At 35.4% G+C, this 25903-nt stretch overlaps 1 protein-coding gene across 28 annotated transcripts in view; it reads right to left on the reverse strand.

Moving 5' to 3' along the window:
- iqsec1b (IQ motif and Sec7 domain ArfGEF 1b) overlaps positions 1 to 25903 on the reverse strand; it is a 349885-nt gene that overhangs the window by 36836 nt on the left and 287146 nt on the right. For 2 of the 28 annotated variants that reach the window (XM_073916793.1, XM_073916779.1), the window contains exon 1: positions 10838 to 10881. The exons of 20 other annotated variants lie outside the window; for them this stretch is intronic. Coding sequence is in view for 2 of the 8 variants with exons in the window: in XM_073916783.1 (XP_073772884.1) it covers positions 10649 to 10707 (59 nt within the window). In the remaining 6 variants the exon portion in view is untranslated. Of the gene's footprint in view, positions 1 to 136; positions 286 to 10648; positions 10882 to 20681; positions 20931 to 25903 lie in introns of those variants that run through there. 6 more of the 28 variants (XM_073916783.1, XM_005169330.6, XM_073916792.1 and 3 more) reach the window with 5 other exon arrangements.

Genomic DNA, 25903 nt, shown 5'->3' on the forward strand with positions numbered 1-25903 from the left:
TCTTAAATTCTTCTTATATATCATCCTAAGATAAAACATTCTAGCAGTCTAGTGTCAGCTGTCACATATATCATGCTTACACACCAAACAACACACTCCGGGCCATAGCACAGAGAATCAACAGCATAACTCCTACCTGTCAACACCTTAGTAGAGGTATACCTGCTACAGCAAATGACTTTTGTTGCTCGAGGCGATGAGTGAAAAGAGAACTATGACACATTCGTAAACAGACAATGCAATCGCACGCGCTTCACCCACACCATCTCTAATGTGATTGCTCAGAAAGGTCAAAGTACATAATGAGGGTTATTTGATTACAATACATATCAGTTACAGCAGTGAATGAGAGTGATTAGACATCGGTGACTTTTGATGATGTTGCCAAGTAAGGCATGCAGCAGCATTTTATTATTATAGTCCAGTTCTTTGTGTATATACAATGTATTTTTCAAAATAATTACAATAACTTCTACAATTAACCTGCTCCTAACTGCTGTCCGAACGAGCAGTTGGACAGGTGTACCTAATAAAGTGCCGATAAATGTACATACTGTAATATAAAGTGCAATGCAACATGCTCATGAATCAATACCTTTTGTATGGGTGCACATTTTAGCTTTCAGCACATGTTTGTTTTGTCCCGTTTCTCATCCATACACTCATACTACACCTTGCATCAGCTAAGTGCCAGCAGATTAACTTTCTAGATTAAGTGCTCTTCTTTTAATTAAACGAATTAGCGTGCAGTAGATCGCTCAGTATTACAGAGACGAGAACATCGACAGTCAGACTGATTGAATTTGTTCATCTTGTATAGGGAGAAAGTGGTGGAGGAGTGGATATATGGAAGTCTCTTTCCACTTGGTACTGTTTGGAGGTGTTTCTGATCCTGGATGAGACGATACAAGATTATAGTCTGACTTCAACAAGCAATTTTCTTACAGGGCAGGCTTTATTCAGTCGATTTGATCCCTTATACACCTTTGGAGCTTGTACTGTGCTCGTCAAATGATATACAGATGGATAAGTCTGAGATATGTCAGGTTGAGGATATACTGACTGCTCTCACATGTCTCTATGGGTTAGCATTCACCTGCTGCTTCTGTTAAAAACGGGAGGTCGCCACAATAGACAAACATGTTTCCTCAGAATCAAAGGCCGTGGTTTTAGAACAGTGGTGCCCAAACTTTTTCTTATAAATGGCCAAAAACCAAACTTGATTGAAGGCTGTGGGCCGAAGTTAAATATACTGTATTAAATTAAATTTGTTCATTTGTTTGCTTATTATTTAAATATAACTAGAAAAGGTTGCTTTAAAACATATTAAATGATGATGCAGTATAATTTGACAATTTTATAATCAACTTATTATAGTAAAAACATAAACAATCACATTTATAACACATTGGAGCTCAATACTGAATCACCAGTCAAGCTGCTCCTGTCTTTTCCTTGATTTGCTCACCGATGTCTTGTGCATTGTCCTGTCAAGTGACAGCATTTACATTTTAAAAGTCTGAGTCATATAAAACATTTAATTTTAGTTGGCTTTTTTTGTACCTCCTCAATTAAACAAAGAAACAAAAGGGTATATATTAAATTAGAAATGTCAAGATTTCTGTCATTCGCCCCAACCAACTCCCTATCATTCTCCTTCTCGTTTCAGATAGGATAGTGTGCCAAACCAAAGATTACAATGGGCCTACTTTGGGCACCTCTGCTCTAGAATCAAATAATGTGTACACAGACAAGAAGACGACCAAGTGGATGTTTCCTGTTTTGCTCCAAATGACAAAGAGCATGCCTCTATATTATATTCAAGAGTTCACCCAAAAATAAATATTTTTTCATCAGTTACTGTACTCACCCTTCACTTGTTCAAAATCTATTTTTCGTTCTTCTGTTAAACACACACACACACACACACACACACACACACACACACACACACACACACACACACACACACACACACACACACACACACACACACACACACACACACACACACACACACACACACACAAACACACACACACACACACACACACACACACACAAAGAGATAATTTGAAAAATGCTGGCTGCTGGGATCCATTAACTAACATAGTATTTTTATTTTTATTTTTTTTTTACCATTGAGGTTGAAGGCTCCCAGCAACCAGATTTAGAGCAAATGAAGTAATTTTAATTTTTTTTTGGGTGAAATATCTCTTTAACGTATATATTTTAAGTACTTAATAGTTAAGTACTAAATAAACAAACAAATAAATAAATACCTTTTTTAGGTCTTGTGCACTTGGCAAGCACATTTACATTTAAAATAAAATTGAAAATAAAAGCTATTTCAACATTAAAAAAAATTATATCATAAATATTCATATTTATAATAAATATTTCTAAAATAACATTTTACATGTATACACTATTTTATGTTAATTATCTAATGACCTTTTAAGATGGCATACATGCAATCCAATACTTTACCTTAAACAATAATATTCAAAAACACAAAATAAAGAGTTTCAAAAAATACTAATCAATCACAAAGTGCATCATCTACTAAACATAAAGAGGAATGATAAACCTATTTAGGGTTATTTAGGGGTCGGCGACTGTGTATACACAGTTTGAGACGTCTTCTCCTGATAACGTCAAAAACAACTTAATTGACACTTTCAGTTTTGATCGTACAGATAAGAGCAATAGAGGGGAGGAACTATGACGTCAATTTGTATGCAAAACCCGGAAACGAGTTAGCATTTTAGCAGTTCCGGTTCCCTCATCTCAAAGTCAATGGGGTTTCAGTAAAATCGCTTAAATAAGGTTTGTGGCAAACAAAAACTCAAGATACTTTCACGTTTTGTTCTACGACATAAAACACATCAGTTACAGCACAGTCTTGATTTTTTAAATCGGTTATGCTTCTTTGAAAAAGACAGTTGCTATCAAATTGCTAAATGGGACTACAGGCAGTGTCGGAGACATACATCATCGAGCTGAACTGGTCTGGAGCGCAGCCCGCTTGCGTTGGGCATTTGGATTTGTCTGTTATTTAGGTATTTTCCTTATTAGTATTTTATAGTTTGTTGTATTATTATAATGGAGAATTCAGATTGTGTGTTGATAATTCCTTAATTTGTAAAGGGTGTCAAGACAGATTAATTTGTTGATAATTTATTTTAATAAACAGTATTATGAAGATACTGCTTACCAGTGCAGCCTGTCTCTTTCCTGCTCTCAGTAATGCAAATGTGTAAATAAATGTGTAAAAATACATTTTATGTTAACTGTCATTATAACGAGATCAAGTGATTTTTCGTCTTTTTTTCTTCATCCAAACACATTTAACTCAGTCATAACTGCAGTATTACACTCCTTTATGAAATGTATGGCATATGTGACTGTATAGGCTGCTTTCCGCTGTACTTCGTGACAAAAAAGGAATATTGAATGTTGCTCTGTGTCAATGATGGAACTTGGAGGCATTTGATAGACCTGTTCCTACTCACGCCTCATTTCTGTCGTCTGTTTAAGTAGGCGGGCTGTGTGCACAAAAGCGATACACTTTTTAAAATATGTCTTATGATAACACTATGTAGGCAGATTTATACACACAGTTTTAATACTTTTAGAACAACCGTAAAGCAAAACAGATGTATTTCCCACGTAAAAATTATCCAAAAGGCACATAGGTCTATACGTTTTTGCTTATTTATTTGTTTATAATAAATACCGTGGATTATAATATAATAAACAGAGAGATTGACTCTCTGTCATGGAGCATATTTCTAAAAATAAGCTTGATATGTTGTCTGTAGCAGATTGGGGCTGACGTCATAAACGAGCGCCCCGAGGGCACTGTGGTCGTTTATAGCCTAATGTTAGCTTTTCAATTCTTGCGTTTGCATTTAAGATTCAAAAGTGCTTAAAGTTGTATTTTCATGTGAGGATTATTCGGCTGGACAAAACATGTAAGTGTAATGAACAGTGTTTGAACACAGAGCTTATTATTTGCAATCTTCAAAAAGCCTTTAGGAAAATCCTATAGGGGTTTTCACGATGGAACCAGTTTTATGCTAGCAGCCGATTAGCCTACAAAGTGACGTTATAGTTACTCCACTCTATACACTAATCAAATCTGTTAGGTGTCTAGTTTTTGTGTACACTCACAATAATAACAAAAGTGTGTGCCTTGGCAAAATAAGGAAAATAAAGTGTGAGCATTCTTTCTTTTGTCTCTCCCCAAACTGTTTTTAGAAACGCATCACTAAAATGAAACTCCACAAAAATAAAACACACACACTATTTATATAGAAAGCTTGAAGTGTCTACTTTTGAATGCAGTGAGTGCATGTTGAAAACAAATATTGTTTGATAAATTAATCAGTATGAAAGCAACACTATGTCTAGTTTCTCAGACTGAGCTCATTATTTTTACAAAGCCACTAGGCTTTATTACTACAATCGTCCACGTAAGACGAAAAAATAAGAATGAACAGGGGGGCTAATAATTCTGACTTCAACTGTAAATCCTCATAATAAAGCACAAACAGAAATGCTAAAATTTGTAAATGCAAAGTATATGTAAATAAGGTTTTAAAAGAGGCTTCAAAACAAACAAGGACTCATTAATCTCCATTGGCAGGCTACAAATTATGAGTCAATAATTTGGAAAAGAGATGCAACGGCATTGTGTGTTTCACACTGTAGATTCAGTACCACAAGTTTCTCATTTCCCAACACCAGTAATCCCTGTTTTACCATGCAGACCACACTGAGATGACTGAGTGCCAATGCAACACCAAGCATGATCCCAGAGCCACAGAACACACATAAAGCCCACCTGCCGCTCTGAAGGACACAGCTAATGACGGGTTAAGTCAGAGGTTATATTTAGATATGAAGGTTAATACAATGGCCTTGTATTATGCATTCCTAAATGCATGCATAAATACTACCGCCCTGCACGCAGTGTTTGGTAATGAAGACAAACACATCTAGTTACATGTGATTGTACATTATAAGAAAACAGGGAGCGGGGTAATTCAGATGATAAATTTGGCAGCTAATTTCCCCACATTTCTGCACCGAGGCCACCCGGCTGGAATGACTTTCGCTGTCTGCCGCCTGATGTCTCCTGGATGAGCTCTCAAAGGGTCCCCTTGAAGGGTGGCAACAAATACAATTTTCATTTTGTTTGGTTGCCGTCTCATCTCTCAGAGGAGAGCCAGGGTATTTTTAAAGTCGGCCTCCCAAACTGTGATAGATGACGGTGTCTGAAAAAGTCGCCATTATTGTGAACACAAGGGCTATAAAATCCTGCGAGGACACCAGATGACAGGCCTGTGAACAGATTTGATGAAAAATAGAAGAAAATAAATACTTGGAAGTGTTTAGAGATCATCGCATTGATGGTGTGAGAGTGTGTAGAGGGTTGGGTGAACAGATTTCTAAAATGGAGTATGTTCGTTTATCTAAAAAACATCAACAAAATAATCAAGGTTGAGTCAACTAGTTTAAACTAGAGTAGGATAAAGTCTAGTCTTGTAATGTTGGCCTTATAATTGTTTTCTAAAAACTGGCTGTAAGTTATCAGAAGGAAGATTTGGCAAACTTTAATAAAAAAGTAATAATAATAATAATAATAATAATAATAATAATAATAATAATAATAATAATAATAATAATTCCTTACATTTATATAGCGAATTTCTAGACACTCAAAATGCTTTACAAATTTTTGGGGGGAATCTTCTCATCCAACACCAGTGTGCAGCATCCACCTGGATGACACGATGGCAACCATATTGCGCCAGATCGCACACCACACACCAGCTGATTGGTGGAGAGGAGACAGAGTGATGAAGCCAATTAAGATATGGGGAGGGTTAGGAGGCCATGATGGACAGAGGCCAGTGGGCAAATTTGGCCAACCCCTAAACTTTTTATTTTATTTTATTTTTTTATTTTTAATTTTTTTAAAGGACATCCTGGGATTTTAAACAACCACAGAGAGTCAGGACTTTTAATGTCTCATCTGAAAGATGGCGCTCACTGAGCAGTAAAGAGTCCTCATCAATAAACTGGGGCGTTAGGTCTCACACAGAGCGTAGGTTGAGCGCCCCCTGCTGGCCTCACTAACACCACTTCCGGCAACATCCTAGCTTTCCCGTGTGGTCTCCCATCCAGTTACTGACCGGGCGCAGTGGGAGCAGAGCAGTGTGCTCAGTGTCTTTTACACAACTACAAAACACCATCATGGTTACAGACATAAACTTAAATTCATGAAGTTAACTTTATTTATCAATATTATTGTCACTGAGGGGGAGGCGGACACCGGAGTTACGGATCTAAATGCAGGATTTTTTGACAAGAAGTGACTTTTTACAGTCAAAAGTCAGGTACAAACAGTTATACAGTCAAAGGTCAAGTACAAACAGTTATACAGTCAAAGGTCAGGTACAGATGCAAACAGTTGCATACAGGCAAATCTTAAAGAGTGTTCAATAACAGGCGAGAAGTCAATCCAGGCGACAAACAACATAAAACAAACGAAGCAAAGAACGGTACATGAAAAATCAAGGCTAGGCAAAATGCGTTGTAATATTAACTTGTCAGCTTACAAGACTCAGCACTGATTTGTGTGCGTGCTGTGTAAATAGTTCTCATAATCAATCCTTGACAATCCTCCTGCTGTGTGTGTAATCAATGGCGATCCAGAACAGGTGTGTGCGAGATACATGACGGGATTTGTAGTTCGATAGTGTGGTGTGTGTGTGTGTGTGTGTGTGTCGTTCTCCGGTGATCCGCAGTTGCTGGATCTCTGGTACTTGTAATAATTAGATGTAGCATAAATCTCTAATGTAAATACAGTAATTGATTGGGAAAAAAGTCAAACGAACTATAATAATGTTATAAAATAAAGTATCATGCAAGGTAATTTGGGTAAAGTCAATTTTGTATTCACCATATACTGTATATTAAGGATACTTACAGATTTTTACTGTAGTATTTTTACAGAATTTTTGTTTTTTTGCAATTAAAATTACTTTTATACTAAATAATTATAAGTTGAAAAAAACATTTTTTTGAATAGGGAAAAAATTATGATGATACACATGCTTTTTTGCGTTCATATCGAAAGGCTTGTAATTAATAGTGTGGACAGTCTGGCTGCCAGAAAGATTTGATTTGGTTTGAAAAAAAAAATTGAGTTAGCCTAAGTTTTCATTCGATCTCCTTAGGGCACCGATGGGGATTTCAGAAATTCATCCAACTTAAAACAACATGAGTGTAAGCTGATGTCATAATGATATCATAACTTTCATATTTGGCTGGACCATCCCTCAAACAAAATATCTGCAATTCATTACACCCGAATGTAGTTTATAGTACATAAATGACTGATTTTAGCCAACCATTTGAAGTGTCGAGACAAGCAAGTCTCTGTCAGACTCGAATCCATAACTAAAGACAGCTGGCAAACTTCTACATTTTCCAGAGGGTCTCATTAGGCAGCAAGATGAGGCGTCTCTATAGGACTAGTTTAGGCTTCAGTCACGTCCAGCTCAGAGAGATGGAAGGTTCTGACAAGGGTAAAAGAACACAAGTGCTAACAAGATGGTGAGGTGTTAAGATCTGAAAGAAGATGAAACGCACTGTTTCTTGCTCTTCCCTTTGGAGTTCACATAAATGAGACTCCCAAAAAAGAGCTTTATCTTATAGGGCTAATGGCTTGTTTGAAGCATAAAGCCAAGAAACTATTGACTTACCAGAAAAAGATACTGTACATAAAGAGGAACTAATCACTCATTTTAATACCTAGGTAAAGGATGAACTGAATTTTATTTTAATCCCTTCTAGAAAATCTGAGAAGTGCAATAATGCGTTTTCTTTTAATCAACGATTTCTGGTGATTTTATTTCAAACTTGCACTTCTTCTAATTGACTGCAAAGCTGAAGTACAGATGCTGAGTCTAACAAGGTAGAATAACAAGCTCATTTACATTTCACTACCTAAACCACATTTCATTTGGACTCTTGGGTGCTGATTTTGGAGTCTTTTTCATGTCATGAATTTTCAAGCTCTGGAAGTTTTTTATTGCCATCCTGACACTTAATTTTAGTTTTTCCTCTATGGCGTATGATGAATAATAGAAAGTTAATAATTCTAATAAGATGATGTTGTGCTCAGGAAACATTATTATCAATAATGAAGTATTGGGTTAGATACTTAAAAGTACTGACTACTACTCAAAAATTGTAATCTGATTACTAATTACTTCATGTAAAAAATAATCAGATTACTAATCACTTTACTTTGAAGTTACTTTAAAAACATAAAATATACCTATAAAATACAAAATAAACTGCAGCTCTTTCAGTAATTTAATATTCACTGAGAAACATTACAATGGCTTAATCACAGCAGCTTGACATATTCAAAATACTTAATGAGTTCTCATCATTCACTATTTTCAAACCTGTTTGACTTGACTATTTATTTTTGCACAAAAGAAGACATTTAGAAGAAAACTAGGTACCTGTAACTATTCACATCCATAGTATGAAAAAGCACTGCAGTGTTTGGGTGTTTTGTCTGAGGTAATTAGTCGAGAGAAATGTGTATATTCCATACAAAGTATGGAGCTGATTGGTCAGGTCTTGTCACGTGACTTTTGGTTTTCAATGGCGAGCGCCTAGGAATTGCAAGCGTGTACAATATGCGCTCCCAATATGTAAATGCGCTCAAAAGATGCAATATGTGAACAGCCCCATATGCAGCTACGGTTCTCTACACATTCAGAAGGTACCTTCACTTCCAATCCTGCACAAAAATCCAATTTAGCCTGTTTAGGCCGAGTTCGACCGCTGTGATTTTGGGCACCGGCATTCTCCTTGGTGATGAGTATTGTCGTAGAATGCCTTTTGTTCTAGTGCTGTATAAATTGCTGGTCCAGTTAAAAGCAGTCGAAAGTTCTTTAGAGACTGGACATAGACTGCATTTCACAGCGATATTTTTGTTTTTACGCTCAATGTAAACAAAGTAATGTCTGTATTTCCAGTTGAAGAAGCAACCATTTCAGTTAGTGTTCTCCAGCAATTTAAAAGCACATGCTTTTTAACTGACGGTGTAGTGGAAATTGTAATTTAAAGTAAGCATTTTTTACTTCTAAAAGCTATTTTGTAACATAAGTAACACAATTACATTGACTTTAGTAACTGTAATTAGAATACAGCAACACGTTACTGTGGAATGCATTACACACAACTCTGATATTGAAGATAGCTGTGCTGATCATTTAATGGAAGCCATGATATGACATTTTTTGCATGATTCTTTGATGTTTGAAGATTCAGAAAAGCAGCATAGGTCTTTTTTAACTGAATAAATTGCTGCAACTTTTTTTGCATTTATGTATCGTTGGTAAATAAAAGTATTTATACATTTACAAAAACAAAATATCATTACGACAAACTTTTTAAACCAAATAAAAAACTCACAGAGCTTCGTCGCTTGAATGAATTGAAATCATAAAAAATATCAGATGTTCTATAGCAGAACAGAAAATATTCTAATGATTTGGAAAAGGTTGCAGAAGCTGTCAAATGACAGAATTAGGTAAATAATAGCTATTACCAACATTTGCATCCAATGTTCTACTGTGGACCTTTAAAACCCTCACATGACATGTTTAGTGCTTTAAATCCAAGTTTGAGAGCCAGTCAGGACCATTCACAAGCGTGGCACGTCGCATGAATGCAGCCCTGTTGATGGCCGGGAAACGCTCCTGCATTTCACATAAAGCACTCATTGTTAAAATAAAGCTTGTTTTACTAACATCACCCGGCTTATTCTGGTATTACATCAATTTCAATGGGCCCGATCTACTAATATACATTCACATCTCTATTTGTTATGATTAACATGATCAAATCTGTTGTGTTGCCAATGCTACCATGGCACTTTCTATCAACCGTGATAAGAAAACATCAAGCTAAAAAATGCAATGATTATTAATTCAGCTAGAAATTTCACTCTCAGAAATAAATGTACAAAAGCTGTCATTACCTTTTCAAGCTGTACACATTTGCACAAGAAAAGGTCATATTTGCTTCTTAAAGATACCTAATGTAGTCCAGAACTCTTTTGAAAAGGTACCACCCTAGTGACATCTTATAAAATCCTTTAACTACACAACCTCTCAGAATGAATGATGCTAAAAAGAAGACTATTGTAACATTTAGAACAACACAATAAGCTTTTACAATCAGCGATGGATGGAGTTGATCATAAACATCATTCAAGCAATTTTCTGGGGGAAATGACACAAATATGACACGTCCATCCGGCACAAGATCAACTGAAACATCACTCAAGCGCACAACTAGAAGCAGAAGTGCGCTCAGAGCAACAATGGAGTGGTTTGCGCAATAGAGGAAGATCCCCCATAATTCAAAGCAGGTAAAAGAAACAAAGAACCACAGAGCTGGAAGTTCCATAAAACATCTGTGCTCTGCTTAAAAACACACCCAGATATACTGATACACCCAGTCCCAAATTAATACAAACTCAGTGGAGACACATTTATAACACACATTTCTACTTCTATAGATGTTCTCAAACACACACAAATCTTACCAGCTCCCCAGTTCCAGCAGAGACTGGCTTCTGTCTGAAGCGCAGTGCAAACACCACATGTCGATCTCTGATCCCTACAAACATCAACATCCCTTTGGCCTGTGGCTGCCCATCTCCTCGCCAGGCAAAGCCGTCTCATAGGAGAAAGAGGCTCAATCTCAGTCCGACTAAAGACCACTAAATCCTCACCCTCTCCGTTCTGCGCGCTCTTTCCTTCTCTGCTTTTTTCCTCTGACTTTGTGGAAGGGGTGCTCTGAGGGGTGTGCGGAGAAGGGGAGGGAATTCCACAGTCCGGAAAACTAATTACGTGATGGCGGGAATATAAACGACAAGCTCAACCCAAAGAGGAGGGAACGAGCCGGCCTGCCGAGTCTGGAGCAACTGAGCCAAAAGGACTCAGGCTGGAAAGCCATGAAGGGATCGGGAAGCCCCCTCTGGAATGACTAAAGGATGTGGGTCTATAAATAGCGCAGCTGCAGGATGGAGTAAAACTAGATGGATTGGATGGAGGAAGTCCCGCTCACTCTCAGGTTTCAACGGCTGGGGAAATATGAGCTTGTAACGTGTCGCACACACGCTCCAGACTGGACTGGAGAAGAGCAGCCAAAAAGCTGCTCCGTCAACGGCCAATTTACACACCCATGTTGAAACCTTCTCAAAGTAACCACTCAAAAATTGTAACCTGCAACTCCTAATGATGTGGTTTGAGGAATTTTTTGGTCACTTAAAGTAAGAATTCATTCAAAAATGTAGAATTTATCATCCTTTATTTGTTGCAGACTTATTTCCAAGCTTTGTCTCCACTGCTTTCAGTGTTTGGATAAGTAAATAAACTCTGTTTTGGTTGAGGAAGGAGTGAATAGTGCATCAAAATGTTCTCCAGTTGACGCCTTTCTCACAGACAAGGCTCTGTTGTCTTGTAAGAGGTCTAAAAGCACTCACATAGCCGTATTTATAACTAACGGTTTGAATAGCATCACTATAATCTTTGCCTTCTTTTGCCTCCTCCCGTCTACTTACATAAGGAGGGCGGCCTGGCTTACGCATTTCCTTTCTGACATCATTACCTAAACAATGGGCGTCGCTCAGGCAAAACCCAGATGCTATCGCCCGTCCCAGTGTGCTGTGCAAAGAGACTGCAGCTTGGACAGTCTGTAGTGTAGAAGAAAAAAACCTCTCAATGTGGATTTGTCTCTTTGTAGACTCACCTCAAAAGGAGAAAGGAAAAATCCAACACGGATAGCTTCCAGGTGAAGTTTTGGTGTAGAGAAGTGATGTTCTCTAATTAGACTAAAAGCTTGAAGCTGTTCCCTAGTGAGGGCCTCCTTTATTTCCTGTTCCTCGCTCTCTTCCCGAACTAAGACTCCCTGAAGGAAGACTAAAACAGGTTGAAATTGGACCAAAGGGGTCCAGACAGACATACTGTACCAACATCTGTTCTCTGATGGTCGCCTCAAGATGTACATGTGCTCTTTGTCAAAGATCTTCAGCTCTGAAGTGCAAAGCAGCAGCAAAGCTGATCTCGAATATCCTTACAGATCACACATGGAACAAATAAAATCATCAGCAAGGACAGGAGATTTAATGAGTCAGAGTACTTCAATAGCCCTTTCCAAAAATGCAGTCACTAAAATGAGAAAGACACATATAGTGCTGAACTGATGAGTCGCTACTTTGTATGAACAAATGAATGCAGCTGCAGTCCGTCAGGCAAAAGCCCATTACACTTTTCTGTAGCTCATACGAAGCGGGAGGTCAGTGTGACTTAGTGCTTTTAGAGCCACCTGACAGAGTTCATTACTGGGGTCCTCAAATCTTTTAATGCTAAAAGGCTTGGGGAGCAATAAAATCTTTCCCGCTTGTCAGAGTGAAGCTTCAAGGAAAACAGCGTGACAAATTTATTCATTCGGTTCTAGGTCCACATATCTGTCACTGTATTAGCTGGAACTGCAGCTAAAACCCCTACAATGACCATAGAGAACATCCATTTCTGCTATATATTTGAGAAGGTCCAGTTATTTTCATTCCCTCTCCATTTACTAGCTTTCATCTTGTATGAGTCAATGTGGATAGCTGTAAACGAGTGGTTATTGGGTTGCACTGGGTTAATTAATCTAATTGTAACAACACAAACTAAACTAAATCAAAACAAATAAACATGTAAACCTTTAAACCCTATTTGATCTACAGGGCTTGTGTGCTCGCCTAGTCATTTTGTTTTTGAAGACTAGCAACGTTTTTTTTATTGTTACTTCAGCAAAGCAAGGTACTGTATGTGAACAAAATCTGCAATCTCATTGGTCAACCCGTTTAAAACCAGCGTGTCAACCCAGAGGCATTTCTTTATTTTAAATTGTGTTTTTACACCTCACATTGATGCCCTTTGTTTTGTTATTATGAGGTATTAAACATCAGCGATAAGTCTGATCGAAAATCATCCTGGTGGGCCTTAAATATGGTTTGATTGTGCAATTTTGCTGATACGTTTTTAATAATTAAGAGAATTAAGAGTGCAAAATATTTTCAACAATATTGCCAGTGCTTTTATTTGTTTTTGCTCTGCCAGTGACAATAATTTCAAGTAAACCACAATGATACTGCACAACTGTGAGTGAATGAATCAGATGAATGAATGATTCAATGACTCCTTCTTAAATATTAAACTGATTAACTTAAATGAATCAGCATCTTGAACGAATCATTTAAACCACCAACTATTCATTCTGACATCAATGCATATGTTACAGTACTTTAAATGACTGATACAACATAATCTGAACCATATTCTGACAACATTGTTTTAAAAGTTATTTAAAACATAGACACTTTGAAAAGTAGACACTGTACAATCATATACACGGTTTCTGCAGACTTTTAAAGACACTTTTAAGACCATTATGATTTAAATTTTAGACTTATACAGGACTAAACACTAAGGATTTTTTCTAATGGCCCAGTTACTTCTGTAAATAATTTTTGTAATAATGGAAGATCATGTAAGGCAGTGTTTCTCAACCACAGTCCTGGAGGACCAACAGCTCTGCATGTTTTAGATGTCTCTATTGCCACACACTCATTACACTCATTAGTCTTTTAGTCTCTGCCAATGAGCTGAGGATCTGAATCAAGTGTGTTTGGTTAAAGAGACATGGAAAATGTGCAGAGCTGGTGGTCCTCCATGAATATGGTTGAGAAACACTGATGTAAAGGGATGTGTTGCTCTAGTTTTTAGAATTTAATTTGAAGAATTTGCTGTAAAAATGTCTAACAGCTGATATGAATTGTATCTCTTTGCTATAAAAAACTTGAATACATTTAATATATATAAGTTTTGAGATGGATAGGTGATTGGTCAAATTAAGAGCTGTTTAAATGATTTAAGACCCACAACACAGCATTTCAGTGAATTTAAGACTTTTAGGGCCTAAATTAAGACACTTTAAATCTTTTTAAAACCATACAGACACCCTGATATAATATGCATATACAGTAACATGTGCATAACATAACCTTTGTGAATTTAAATTTCATGTGGACAGACACCAAAATAAGATGCCATGACTTTGACCCAGAAATAAACTTCACAAATGTTTTGTTATGCAGCCTCAAAGAAGCACCCGTTCGTATTCCTGCCTTTCTTAACCAGCTGTCGTTTATTCTTTCATTGCTATTCTCGGACTGCAGTCTGGGCTGACAGACAGCTGAACTCTACAGAGACAGAGGACAGAGCCACTGTGTCATTCCAGCTCTGACTTCACTCTGGTCCTCAATCCATGGAACACATTCAGATAAATATGGAAAAGACATATATTTTAACAGAGCTGGCCTGATTCTTTCCTGTTTGCTCACCACTGATTCCTAAGAAAGAAACCTTGTGAATCTACAGTACGAGTGTGAATTAAATTACAGGCTGAGGTCACGGAACTGCTTAATCTCTAATTTCAATTGCGTCTGTCTGGAAAAAGCTCATTGTTGAAATCTGTCTACAGTGACACAAATCCCCAGTGTTATTCTGTGATGGATTTTGGTGTGAAATTACATGTTATTCACACCGAGGATAATAAACTCATTTCTTTGCTTCTCAATGGTTATTTTGTTATCCGTTCTTATAGGGATATTCATATTCGCTCACCCAGGTGTCAAGTCATATCCATTTGACTTTCTTTACCTTTGATGTGAAACACAGAGGAATCTGAAAAATGTATTATCTTCTTGTTTACATATATACATGTAAGGTAACACTTGACTAGATGAACAAAGTTTGATGACTTCGATGTTGGCTTGACAAAGGCTGATATGAAACTTAAGATGCAAAACACATTGAGGCAGATGGGCTACAGCAGCAGAAGACCACACCGGTTTCCACTCCTGTCAGCTAAGAACAGGAAACCGAGGCTACAATTCGCACAGGCTCACTAAAATTGTACAACAGAAAATTAAAAAAACGTTGCCTGGTCTGATGAGTCTCGATTTCTGCTGCGACATTATTTTCTTGTCACACTTTGGGCCCATTAGTACCAGTTTAGCATTGTGTCAACGCCACAGCCTACCAGAGTATTGTTGTTGACCATGTCTATTACTTTATGGCCACAATGTATATGACGCATCTTCCAATTGCTACTTCCAGCAGGATAATGCTCCATGTTATAAAGCGCAAATAATCTCAGACTGGTTTCTTGAACATGCCAATTAGTTTACTATACTCAAATGGCCTCCACAGTCAGCAGATCTCAATCCAATAGAGCACCTTTGTGATGTGGTGAAAAGGGAGATTCTCATGAATGAATCTATGCCACAAAGAATTAAGGCAGTTCTGAAAGCAAAAGGGGGTCCCATGAGGTACTAGTAAGGTGTACCTAATAAAGTGGCCGGTTAGTGTATATTTCAAGCCTATCAACTACAATTATAAAACAACTCGAAAATAAAATGCACAGTTACTGTCGATACTTTTATGATAATTTCATAATGAATTTTACATTTTTTGTTAATGAAAAAGAGAAGAGGATTCTTCTGCATTTCTCCTTTATGTACAGTATGTATAGATGCATGTTTGAGTGAGCGAGTAAACAATGCCCTTTAAACCCTGTTGTGATGTGAAATCAGAAATCTACAGACTAGCGTTTTAGCACACTGTAATCTATACAGCCACAAAACAATAACAATGATTACAAAATGACCATCCCAAGCCACTTAACGTAGGTTTTGCAATGCACCTCACCCTCATTTCATGTACTCATAATTATACGCCATGGTCCATCCACCCAACAGCCGCCCGACACTGAGACGCAGACATGTTTGCCTTGAGGTCCAGCTGTAATTTAGAGCGCATTAAGCCTCTTTGAGTTAAGTGCTCCTTGCACCCTTTTTAAGCCTGATCAAACAGAAGAACAACAGGTCTTCATGTCTGAGATGCAGCGGTGGACTAATACCATTGAGCAGTTCAAGCATTTAAAGCAATTTTATGAACTGACCAAATATTAATGTACAACATAAAGAGATATGTTGGTCTGGGTTTTTTGGAGAACACAATATATATATATTTAAATGTTGAAAATCGGTAGCCAATGACTTAATAGTATTTCTATTTTTATTTTATATTTCAACATTCTTCAAAACATCTTCTTTTTTCATTCAACTGACAATAACAACTCCTAAACGTTTGGAACAATTTCAGCGAGAGTATATTGCGATTTTCATTTTTGGGTGAACTATCACTCCTGAAATGACAGATAACTTTTAGATAACTTACGAAGTTTGCAGGCGAATTGATTACCTTAGTCCATATAGGGACATCAAAACGTGTGTGTGTCTGGTTGGGGGAAGTTGAACTTCATCTATATTTGCCATACCCTTCCCCCATACGCTGTAGTGGAGCTTAAACATGCTTTTGGCTTCTCTTACAGGCCTAATCTCTAATCTGAGGGATCCTGTCCACGTGTGGTCCTCCACCATGGTTCCCCTCGCGGGCTGTTGAGATGGATTAAGTGTTGGACAGTTGCACTCCCTCCATCCGATGCAAAACAACCACTTCTGTTTCCTGCATCCTGACTAAAAGAGCAAATAGCTTTCCTGCAGCGGAAATGCTTCATTTGGAGGGTCAGTCGTGGTCAGGTACTTTTTACGAGCTTTGCTCTTACACTTTGCGAGTTGCTTCATAGCATGAAACTGAGCAGTCACAATTACTACACTTTGATAAATAAAGTTCTCAGCATATATTAGTACACCCCTCACAAATCTATCTTTTAAATTCCTATTTTTAATAGAAAGCTATACAATATAATATTTATGCATATACATTAGATTAGTCAGTTCTAAAGCCAAATCTGGAGCTTAACTAACAAAATAGCTTACAATAATGGTCCAAAAACTCGTACAGTCAAATTATATGTTATAGAAAAATATTAAATACAAATTTAAAAAAGAGAAAAAATCAAGAGAAGCAAAAAAAAATTGAAAAAAATGGTAGTGTTTTTTTTTTGCAATATTTTGCATGAATTTACTTGTATTATCTTCCAATTTCTAAATATGTTCAGTGACAAAAATGTTATTTTAAAAAATCTATCTGTTTAATAAATCTGTTTTGTTAAAATGCACCAAAACACATTGCTTATATTCACAGAGAAAGGGATACAATAATTCATCAAACTGTGGTGTACTCAATTATGCTGAGCACTGTAAAAAACGTAATTCAACAAAGTCATGTGATGATGTTAGGCTTATAAGACCAATTCGAGTCAATGTAACTAAACTGATTCTAGACAATCAACTGAGCTTGATACACTTCTGGAGGAACTGACCAGAAAGACCATTGAAGGACAAATACTCAATCCAATTAGTTTTCACTTAAAATATGTGACAATAATTAGGGTGTCAAATAAAAAGCTTTTTGTTTTACCATCTGTCTTTGTTCAGGAAGTGCAGTTCCCATAGGCATTTAAAAAATGTCATTAAAGAACCATTAATCAAACACACCAGCCATGGGGTGAATCATAACCCATCACCAAAGCAAATGACACAATTAAATTAAAATATTTTTTGACACACTGTTTATATATTTTTCACATTTGTGCTTTCTTTTGCTTAACAAGGCTGTATTTTTAACACATAGCTACTACAAGATAAAATGTCCATATTCTATATTAAATTATGAAATGATATCACATTTATTTTGTGAATGCGGCTGTGTATTGCAGCAAATCATGTATTATTAAATATTTTCTATTATTAAAAATATGAATAAATAGGTAAATATATACATAATTTATTACAAGTTAAAACCATCTACAGTTTGATGTATTTACAAACAACAAACATTTAGGCATTTAATCTTTACAATTGATGCCCTTGCAGCATATCTTGAGGCTTGTGTGAAAAACAACACAGTGATTCTCTTGCTCTGGCACAAAACAGACAAACAGTTTCGTCATGCTCAGACATTATCAGGCCCCAGACGTCTGAAATGAGCGCTGAGGTCGAGTCTAAATAAACACAGTTTAGAGGACATGCGGCAAGGACTGAGCAGCGCCATCTAAAGCCACAGATGTGCACAAACAGCTGTCAACGCCTCAGACTGGGCTGTTTTGATGGCCTGAAGCCTGACAGGAGTCTGATTGTGGGCAGTGTGTGTGTGTGTGTGTCTTCAATCAGCTGTCTGATACCTGAGGTCTCACACTGTCATCTTCACAATGATATGAAAGAAGCAGACCGTGAATGCAGAGTGTAACATTAACATTAGACTAGAATGTAGATTTTAAATGTAGAATTTATTACCATAGCTTTTACCTTTTAGCATGGAAATTATATGTTTTTAAAACATCTGGCTCAAACTGCAAAGCTTAATATATTCAATTGCATACATGTTTTATATTGCGATAAGGTTATAATAGCTAATCTTTGTTATTATTTACTAACAAAATAATGAAAACTTCCTGTAAAGCATTTATTAATCATAGTTCAACATGTGCTAATGCATTATTAAAATCCAAATCATGCTTGTTAACATTAGTGCACTGTGAATTAGCATGAAAAAACAAAATACAACATTATTTAAGTTACTAACATTTATTTTGATTTATTTTGAACAGAAATATCATTTATTAAACTTCTTTAACAAAAAAAAAAAAAAAAACATTTTAACATTGCAGTGGTATGAAGCACAAACTTATTATTTTCCTATCCCATTACCACACACATCATTCGTCTATTATAGTTCAACCTATTTCTTCTTTTATTTATCTCTTCTTTTTACATGAGACATATGAGCTTTGCATGAGACATATTTTATCCTTTATCCTTACATTTAAATACTAAATTTATATACTGATGTTAACAAAGAATAAACACTGTAATAAATAAATTTGTTCTTAATTCTCTATTTATTAAGCTATAAAAATGAGGAAACATTTGACTTTTTAATTTACAAAACATAGTTATGTGTTGTTCTTTCAAATCTAAAACTAAAATCTTATCATTTATTTTTATCTTCAGAAAACAAACTATTATTTGGTGGAATAACCCTAATTTTTCAATCACAACAAATGAAAACGTTTTATTGTTCTGACAAATTGCCATTATCTGGGAATAAAAAAAATCTACAAATTACATTTTTTATTTCATTTGGAAGAAATGTGATCATACCTTTATTGCAAATAAAATAAAAACATTAAAAAAAGTAAAAATCAAGAAAATAAAATATAAAAATTCACTGTGCATTTAAAACATTGTGTATAGACTGAATAGATAAATATTTGGCTGATAAGAATATAAAATAAGAATATGAATGACCAAATGACCAAAATAACTATATTTTCTACTTTGAAATTATTTAATTGTTTTGTTTGCAAATGCATTCTAACCAAGGTTACTGAACTGAAAAGATTAAAAAATGAAAAGGATAGCACACTGTAAAACGTAAGAGTCATCTTTATCAGATGAAATGAGTGTAGTTAACTCAAAATTGACTGAAAGTTACATTCTACTAATCAACTGTTTTTTACTCAGCGTTGAAGGTACATTGTAAAAAGTGATTAGTTACTTAAAGCAAGTAAACCAGTTGCCTTACAGAAAACAGTTGCCTTACAGAAAAAACATATTATAAATGTGAATTGGAAAAAAGTAATTAGTTTACTTTTATTTGAAAGTACTTATTGCATAATTACAAAAATGAAGTCAACTTAACAGTTCCAAGTTACAATGGGTTTACTATATTTTTGTAAAGTCAACTTGTTGCTGTTAAGGCAATTGTTTTACTTTTCAAGTAACTAATCACTTTTTTACAGTGTAATGAGTTTAAATGCCTCATTACTTCAACTTAAATGGAGTAAGTTCACAGTCCTCAAATAGATTTTTATTTTTTTTTGCTTAAATGGTTTATAGCAATCTGTTTCCTTAAACGGTTCAAGTAGCCTTATCGTATTGGGTTTTACAGTACTCATTTGGTTTGAGTTTTCTTCATTTATTGGGTTTTACTGTGCTCAAATTGCTTTGTTTACTCAAACTGATTCACAGCACTCATTAGGATTAGTTTTATAATTAAGTTTATAACTTAAATGGTTTGTTGCAAACGGTTTCTTCAAATGTTTTTTTTTAAGTTAACTTTTTGGGTTTTACAGTGTACAGTAGAGTGCTGTAATTTAAAAATCCAATATCTAGCATCCCACCATTTCTAAAGTGACAACAGCAAAGTTTGATCTGTGTATACCTGTCTATTTAGTCATCCTGATTGATGGCCAGTGACCAGAAGCATCTAATCTCATCACAACGAGAAACACGTCTGCGATGCAAGATCTGTCAGACACATTCAGATCTCATCCTCTCCTCATTAAAGCTTCAAGGTCATTTCATCAACTCAGAGACAGCAAAATATCACCCTTCAACAAACACTGAACTGTCTGCTCCACAACTTCATCACTAATTACACTGTGCTAAACACCTTGTCATTGCTAAACGCAGAATTAGCAGAAAGAATAACAGACACAAATCACACGTTGCCAAACTCTCTTAAATTGAACAACATTAAAAGTGCTCCACATACCCGTCTAATTCAGTTGGAGTGATGCCAGCTGTCAAAACAGGACACAAATATCCTCTCCTTTGCTTTGGGTCACCAAAATTGAGGGTATTTCTTCACCTTCTTCAATGTAAAATGACTTTTTTGTGCTACAGGCTAAATACATTTAGAGAATTAATAGACAACCAGTCACTGGCAGCTGGTTTGTCTTCTACTCTGTGTGTTACTGCTCTGCCAAACAGAGGTTTTAGGAAGTGCTGAATGTATGTGTGTGTGTGTTGATTTTAAAGGAAGGGAGTGGTTATTGTGACAAAGCCAATTGCTTTCTGTGAATTGAGAGTGATTTGAGTTCAGTGGGAATGTGAAGACATGCTTGAGATCCTGTCAAGTAATCATATTTTTGAGATCATAATGCTGCTTATCTTATGCCTTGTGTTTGGAAACAGAGTGTAGTCAGGGTTATTATCTTTAAGTGAAACCGATTCCATAAAAAACAATTTTAGCCAGTTGCCAAAACAATATATCTCACTATTTGCTGTTTAAAAAAAGGAGAAGAAAAAAGTGAAACCATATGCTAATGATCCTGTGATAAATAAACATTTTTCCCTCTTATAGAGCAGGTTATCCAATGCCTTAGTTTGCAAATTAATAGCAGCGACTGTTATTATCATTTACTAAAATTAAAAACATTACTAGAGAATACAGTATGTTACAATAAAAAATATAATACACATTGAAGTACATATTTTACTGTTGAGGATGTTTTTGTTAGAGTACTAACTTTGTGTAGAGTAATAACAACAAAAACATAAACGATATTTTATACATTTCGGGAGCGTACAATTGTAACAAAAAAATAAAAATAAGGTTTATGTAAGACTTTTTTTTAAATCAGTGAGAAAAACTGATAATGTACACACAGACATTTGCATTATATTAAATATGCAATATATTTTATGGTCATTAAAGATTTATGGTCAGAAATATTAGCCACACTTTGATTTTTTTTCTTTTATTTAAATACTTCCCAAATGATGTTTAACAAAGCAAGGATATTTTCACAGTATATCTGATAATATTTTTTCTTCTGGAGTAATTATTGTCCCATTTAAGCCATATTTTTTCCATAGTTTACAGAACAAACCATCTTTATACAATAACTTGCCTAATTACTCTATCCTGCCTAGTTAACCTAACCTAGTTAAGCCTTTAAATGTCACTTTAAGCTGTATAGAAGTGTCTTGAAAAATATCTAGTCAAATATTATTTACTGTCATCATGGAAAAGATGAAATAAATCAGTTTTTAAAAACAAACAGGGGAGCTGATAATTCTGACTTTAACTATATGTGTGTGTACATATATATATAGACACACACACACACACACACACACACACACACACACACACACACACACACACACACACACACACACACACACACACACACACACACACACACACACACACACACACACACACACACACACACACACACACACACACAAACGTCTGGTCATCGATCCCAGTTTTAAGAGCAACAAATAATAACTTTACTTCCTGTTGATCATTTGGAAAAGTGGCAGAAGGTAGATTTTTCTTATTAATCATCTGTTGAACTGGATCCCAATCATCACAAATACTGCAGAAGATTGGAACCTGGAGTAGGTGGCAACATCAACAGCCTGAGGTATCAAGACATTTGTGCTGCCCATTACATTACAAACCACAGGAGAGGGCAAATTCTTCAGCAGGATAGTGCTCCTTCTCATACTTCAGCCTCCACATCAAAGCTCTTGAAAGCAAAGAAGGTCAAGGTGCTCCAGTATTGGCCAACCCAGTCACCAGACATAACCATTATTGAGCATGTCTGGGGTAAGATTAAGGAGGAGGCATTAAAGAGGAATCCAAAAAATCTTGATGAACTCTGGGAGTCCTGCAAGAACTCTTTCTTTGCCAGTCCAGATGACTTTATTGAAAAGTTATTTGAGTCACTGTATGTATGGATGCAGTCGTCCAAGCTCATGGGAGTCATACACAATATTAATGCTTTTTCCACTGCACCATGACTTTATATTCTGTACTACACATTACTTGTGCTAAGTGACAAGACTCTTGTTTAAGCAAAGTCAGACCGTACTGTAATTGAATAATTAAAAATCAAGAAAGGATCTTATTTTATTTAGCTAAAATGAGTGTAATCTAGAGGCCTTTGTCTTTATAAGCCACTGCTGATACCAAATGATCAACTATAAGTCAAGTTATTATTTTTTGTTAGTTATTTGTCTTGGATAGGTGACAAGACTTTTGTCAGGTAGTGTATATATATATTACATCAACTTAAATCTATATTATTTTTATCTTTTTCTTTTTAATCATTTAGAAAATTATTTATCTATATCTCAGTGTACGTTATAATGTGAAGATCTCCATCATAAATTTTATATACTTTTCTATAATTGTTTATAGTGTATTACTTTTCATAGGGTGAGAAATATGATTCAAAAATATTAGCATCTTAAAGATTAAAATGATAACCAAAACATAAATCTAGCTTCACTAAACACAATTATGGGGACCTATCGAGGAAGAACTCTTTTCTACCCGACAAAAGAAGAACTATTTCTCAAACAGACACTGAGTTATGAATAAATCTCACATAGGTGGGCCATCTGAGCCTTTGTTAAACTCTCTGTGGATTCATCTAAAACCCGACAGTGTCAGTAATGATTTCTAACACAGAAAGAGAATGAAAGGTTTTCATCGCTCCGTGTTCATACAAAAGAGACGACACTGAATATTTCTTTACAATAATGTCCTATCTCAATGCAGGAGAAATTTTGATGGCCATCCTTTCTGAAAAACGATCCCTGGGCACAAAATGTGCTGCAGATCAAATGATGGATTTCATTCGCACATGTGGGACGTTTCACACAAGGACCTTTGTGAGGACTTCAAGGCGCATGTCAAAGTCATTTTGTCTCAGTGTGTAAGAATGTGGAATGAAATGTGAGAAGGGATCGAGTGTTTTCAATCTGAGAGCTCAGAGAAACTTTGATGGCATTTCATCTGGTAAAAATGGTTTTACCAAGGATCACAGAGCTGACATGCGGAGCTTCCTCTTTTTGAAACCACAGTGATTCACGATCTGTTCCTTCATGCCATTCAGCATCATTAATAGAGAGGTTCATCACTGTAGTCATGGTTTCAATCAAAATAGCACAGTTACTGTGGTTACTGTTACTAATGTAAAATCATATTCAATCTGAATTACCATCAAAACTAATTTATTATATTTATATACAGATATATTTAAACACTATGGCCGAAGGATGAAAAGAGGTTTTCAATCATCAAAACAATTTTTTTTCTTTCCTCTAAGATTAAAAGTCTTGATCATTCTGTATGTATATATTATGTATATTATATACACGTTTTAAAAAATTTCAAAAGCAAAATTAATTCTGTCAGAATTTTGTTAAAATAACTCCAACTTTAGTTATATTTTGTAATTAGATGGCAAATAGATGAAATTATATGATATGTCAGCCAATTCGAATGTTATCACTCAATTTACTGGCCGCTATCAGTGGTTATCAGCTGATATGGGCCAGTAGGGGCCTTCTGCACCTACTGGTAGGCTTAGAAGGCTGTTATCATCCATCCACATGGTTAATCAGCAATAGATCATATATGGCTGTGGCCGGAAGTTAACAAGAATTATTTATATAATTTATTACATTTTCCATTAATACCTCATCCGTCACAGTAATGCAAAACCAGATCTGGATCTGGAGTCTTTTCTATTAGTATAGCTGATTAACCACGATAATTATTTACATTATTTATAAAATTTCCCATTAATTGTATTTTATTAATTCAATTTTATCACTTGCTTCTCTTACTTAAAGCAACAGTTACATATCAGAGTCATTAATTGCCAGACTTCTGTGTAATCTGTTAGACAGTGCAATGGATGAGTGGTGCGTCTTATTGGCTCAGTGCCATGTCTTCGACAGTGGTGATTTTTCATCTGTACAGGCAGTGCGTGGACGACCACTCCCCGCGACACAACATACTGATACAGGCCGATTCATTTTCACCAACAATTAATCCAATCCACTTTTTGTCCAGTTTTTAATTGGAAATTCACGAAGAAAACTTGAAGCCCTGTAGCCTTTCAGTTCTCGTAAACCTTTGATCAAACTTCTATCTTCATTTGAAATGACCATTTTTATTTAAGCCTTATGCAGATAAAAATGAATACATCATCATTACGCTAAAGAAAGTAAATAAAAGGATTCTTCTAATGCACAGATTGCACTGTTATTCCAGAAATGTATTCATTCTTATTCCTGTAGTTTGATTAGCAGTCTTATTTTTATGTGACATATTATTATTGCTTGGTTTTTTGAGACACAGTGTATATATATATATATATATATATATATATATATATATATATATATATATATATACACACACACACACACACACACAATTATTAAACTACCATGATATGTTTACCCGGAATAATAGAAGACATGCCCACTAAAATATAATCTAGTGTAACAATAATATTGTTAAAAAATGCAAGACGGAGCATTATTTTACCAATATTTTGAATATTTTTATTCAAAAGTTATTCGAAACATTAAGGAGACAATATTTTTTACTGTTTTTAATACATATAAAATCATATTCAGATAATGGGATGCCATGTGTTTGACCCATATACTTTTTTTAAAGAAAAAAGTAACTGCCAACATTTGTTTTACCATAATAAAAATAAAAGACAAGCCCACTAAAATGTGATCTAATGTAACAATAGTTAATCTAAATACTAATAACATTAATACACGAATAGAAATGCAAGATAAAACATTGTTTTAACCATATTTTGATATTTCTTATACAAAAAAATGTATTTGAAACATTAATGAGACACTTTGTGGTATATAAAAATCACTTCCATTAATTTAATTTGATGCAAACACCAAAATGGGATGCCATGTGTTCAACCCCTTTTCAAACAATTCAAATATAATGTTTTTTTCTTCATTTATAACGTTACTAAAACATCAGTTACCAACATTCATTTTTTATGATCATCTCACGGAGGCAAGAGACAATAACTGGAGATACAATCATCTCCATATCTGTCGAAACAATTTCCAATCAGAAACACACTGGTCTTTCCCTGCAGATGAATTAATTTGAAATTTCAAGGTCAGGGCACAACAAAG

Source organism: Danio rerio, chromosome 11, assembly GCF_049306965.1.
Source record: "Danio rerio strain Tuebingen ecotype United States chromosome 11, GRCz12tu, whole genome shotgun sequence".
NCBI lineage: Eukaryota > Metazoa > Chordata > Actinopteri > Cypriniformes > Danionidae > Danio > Danio rerio.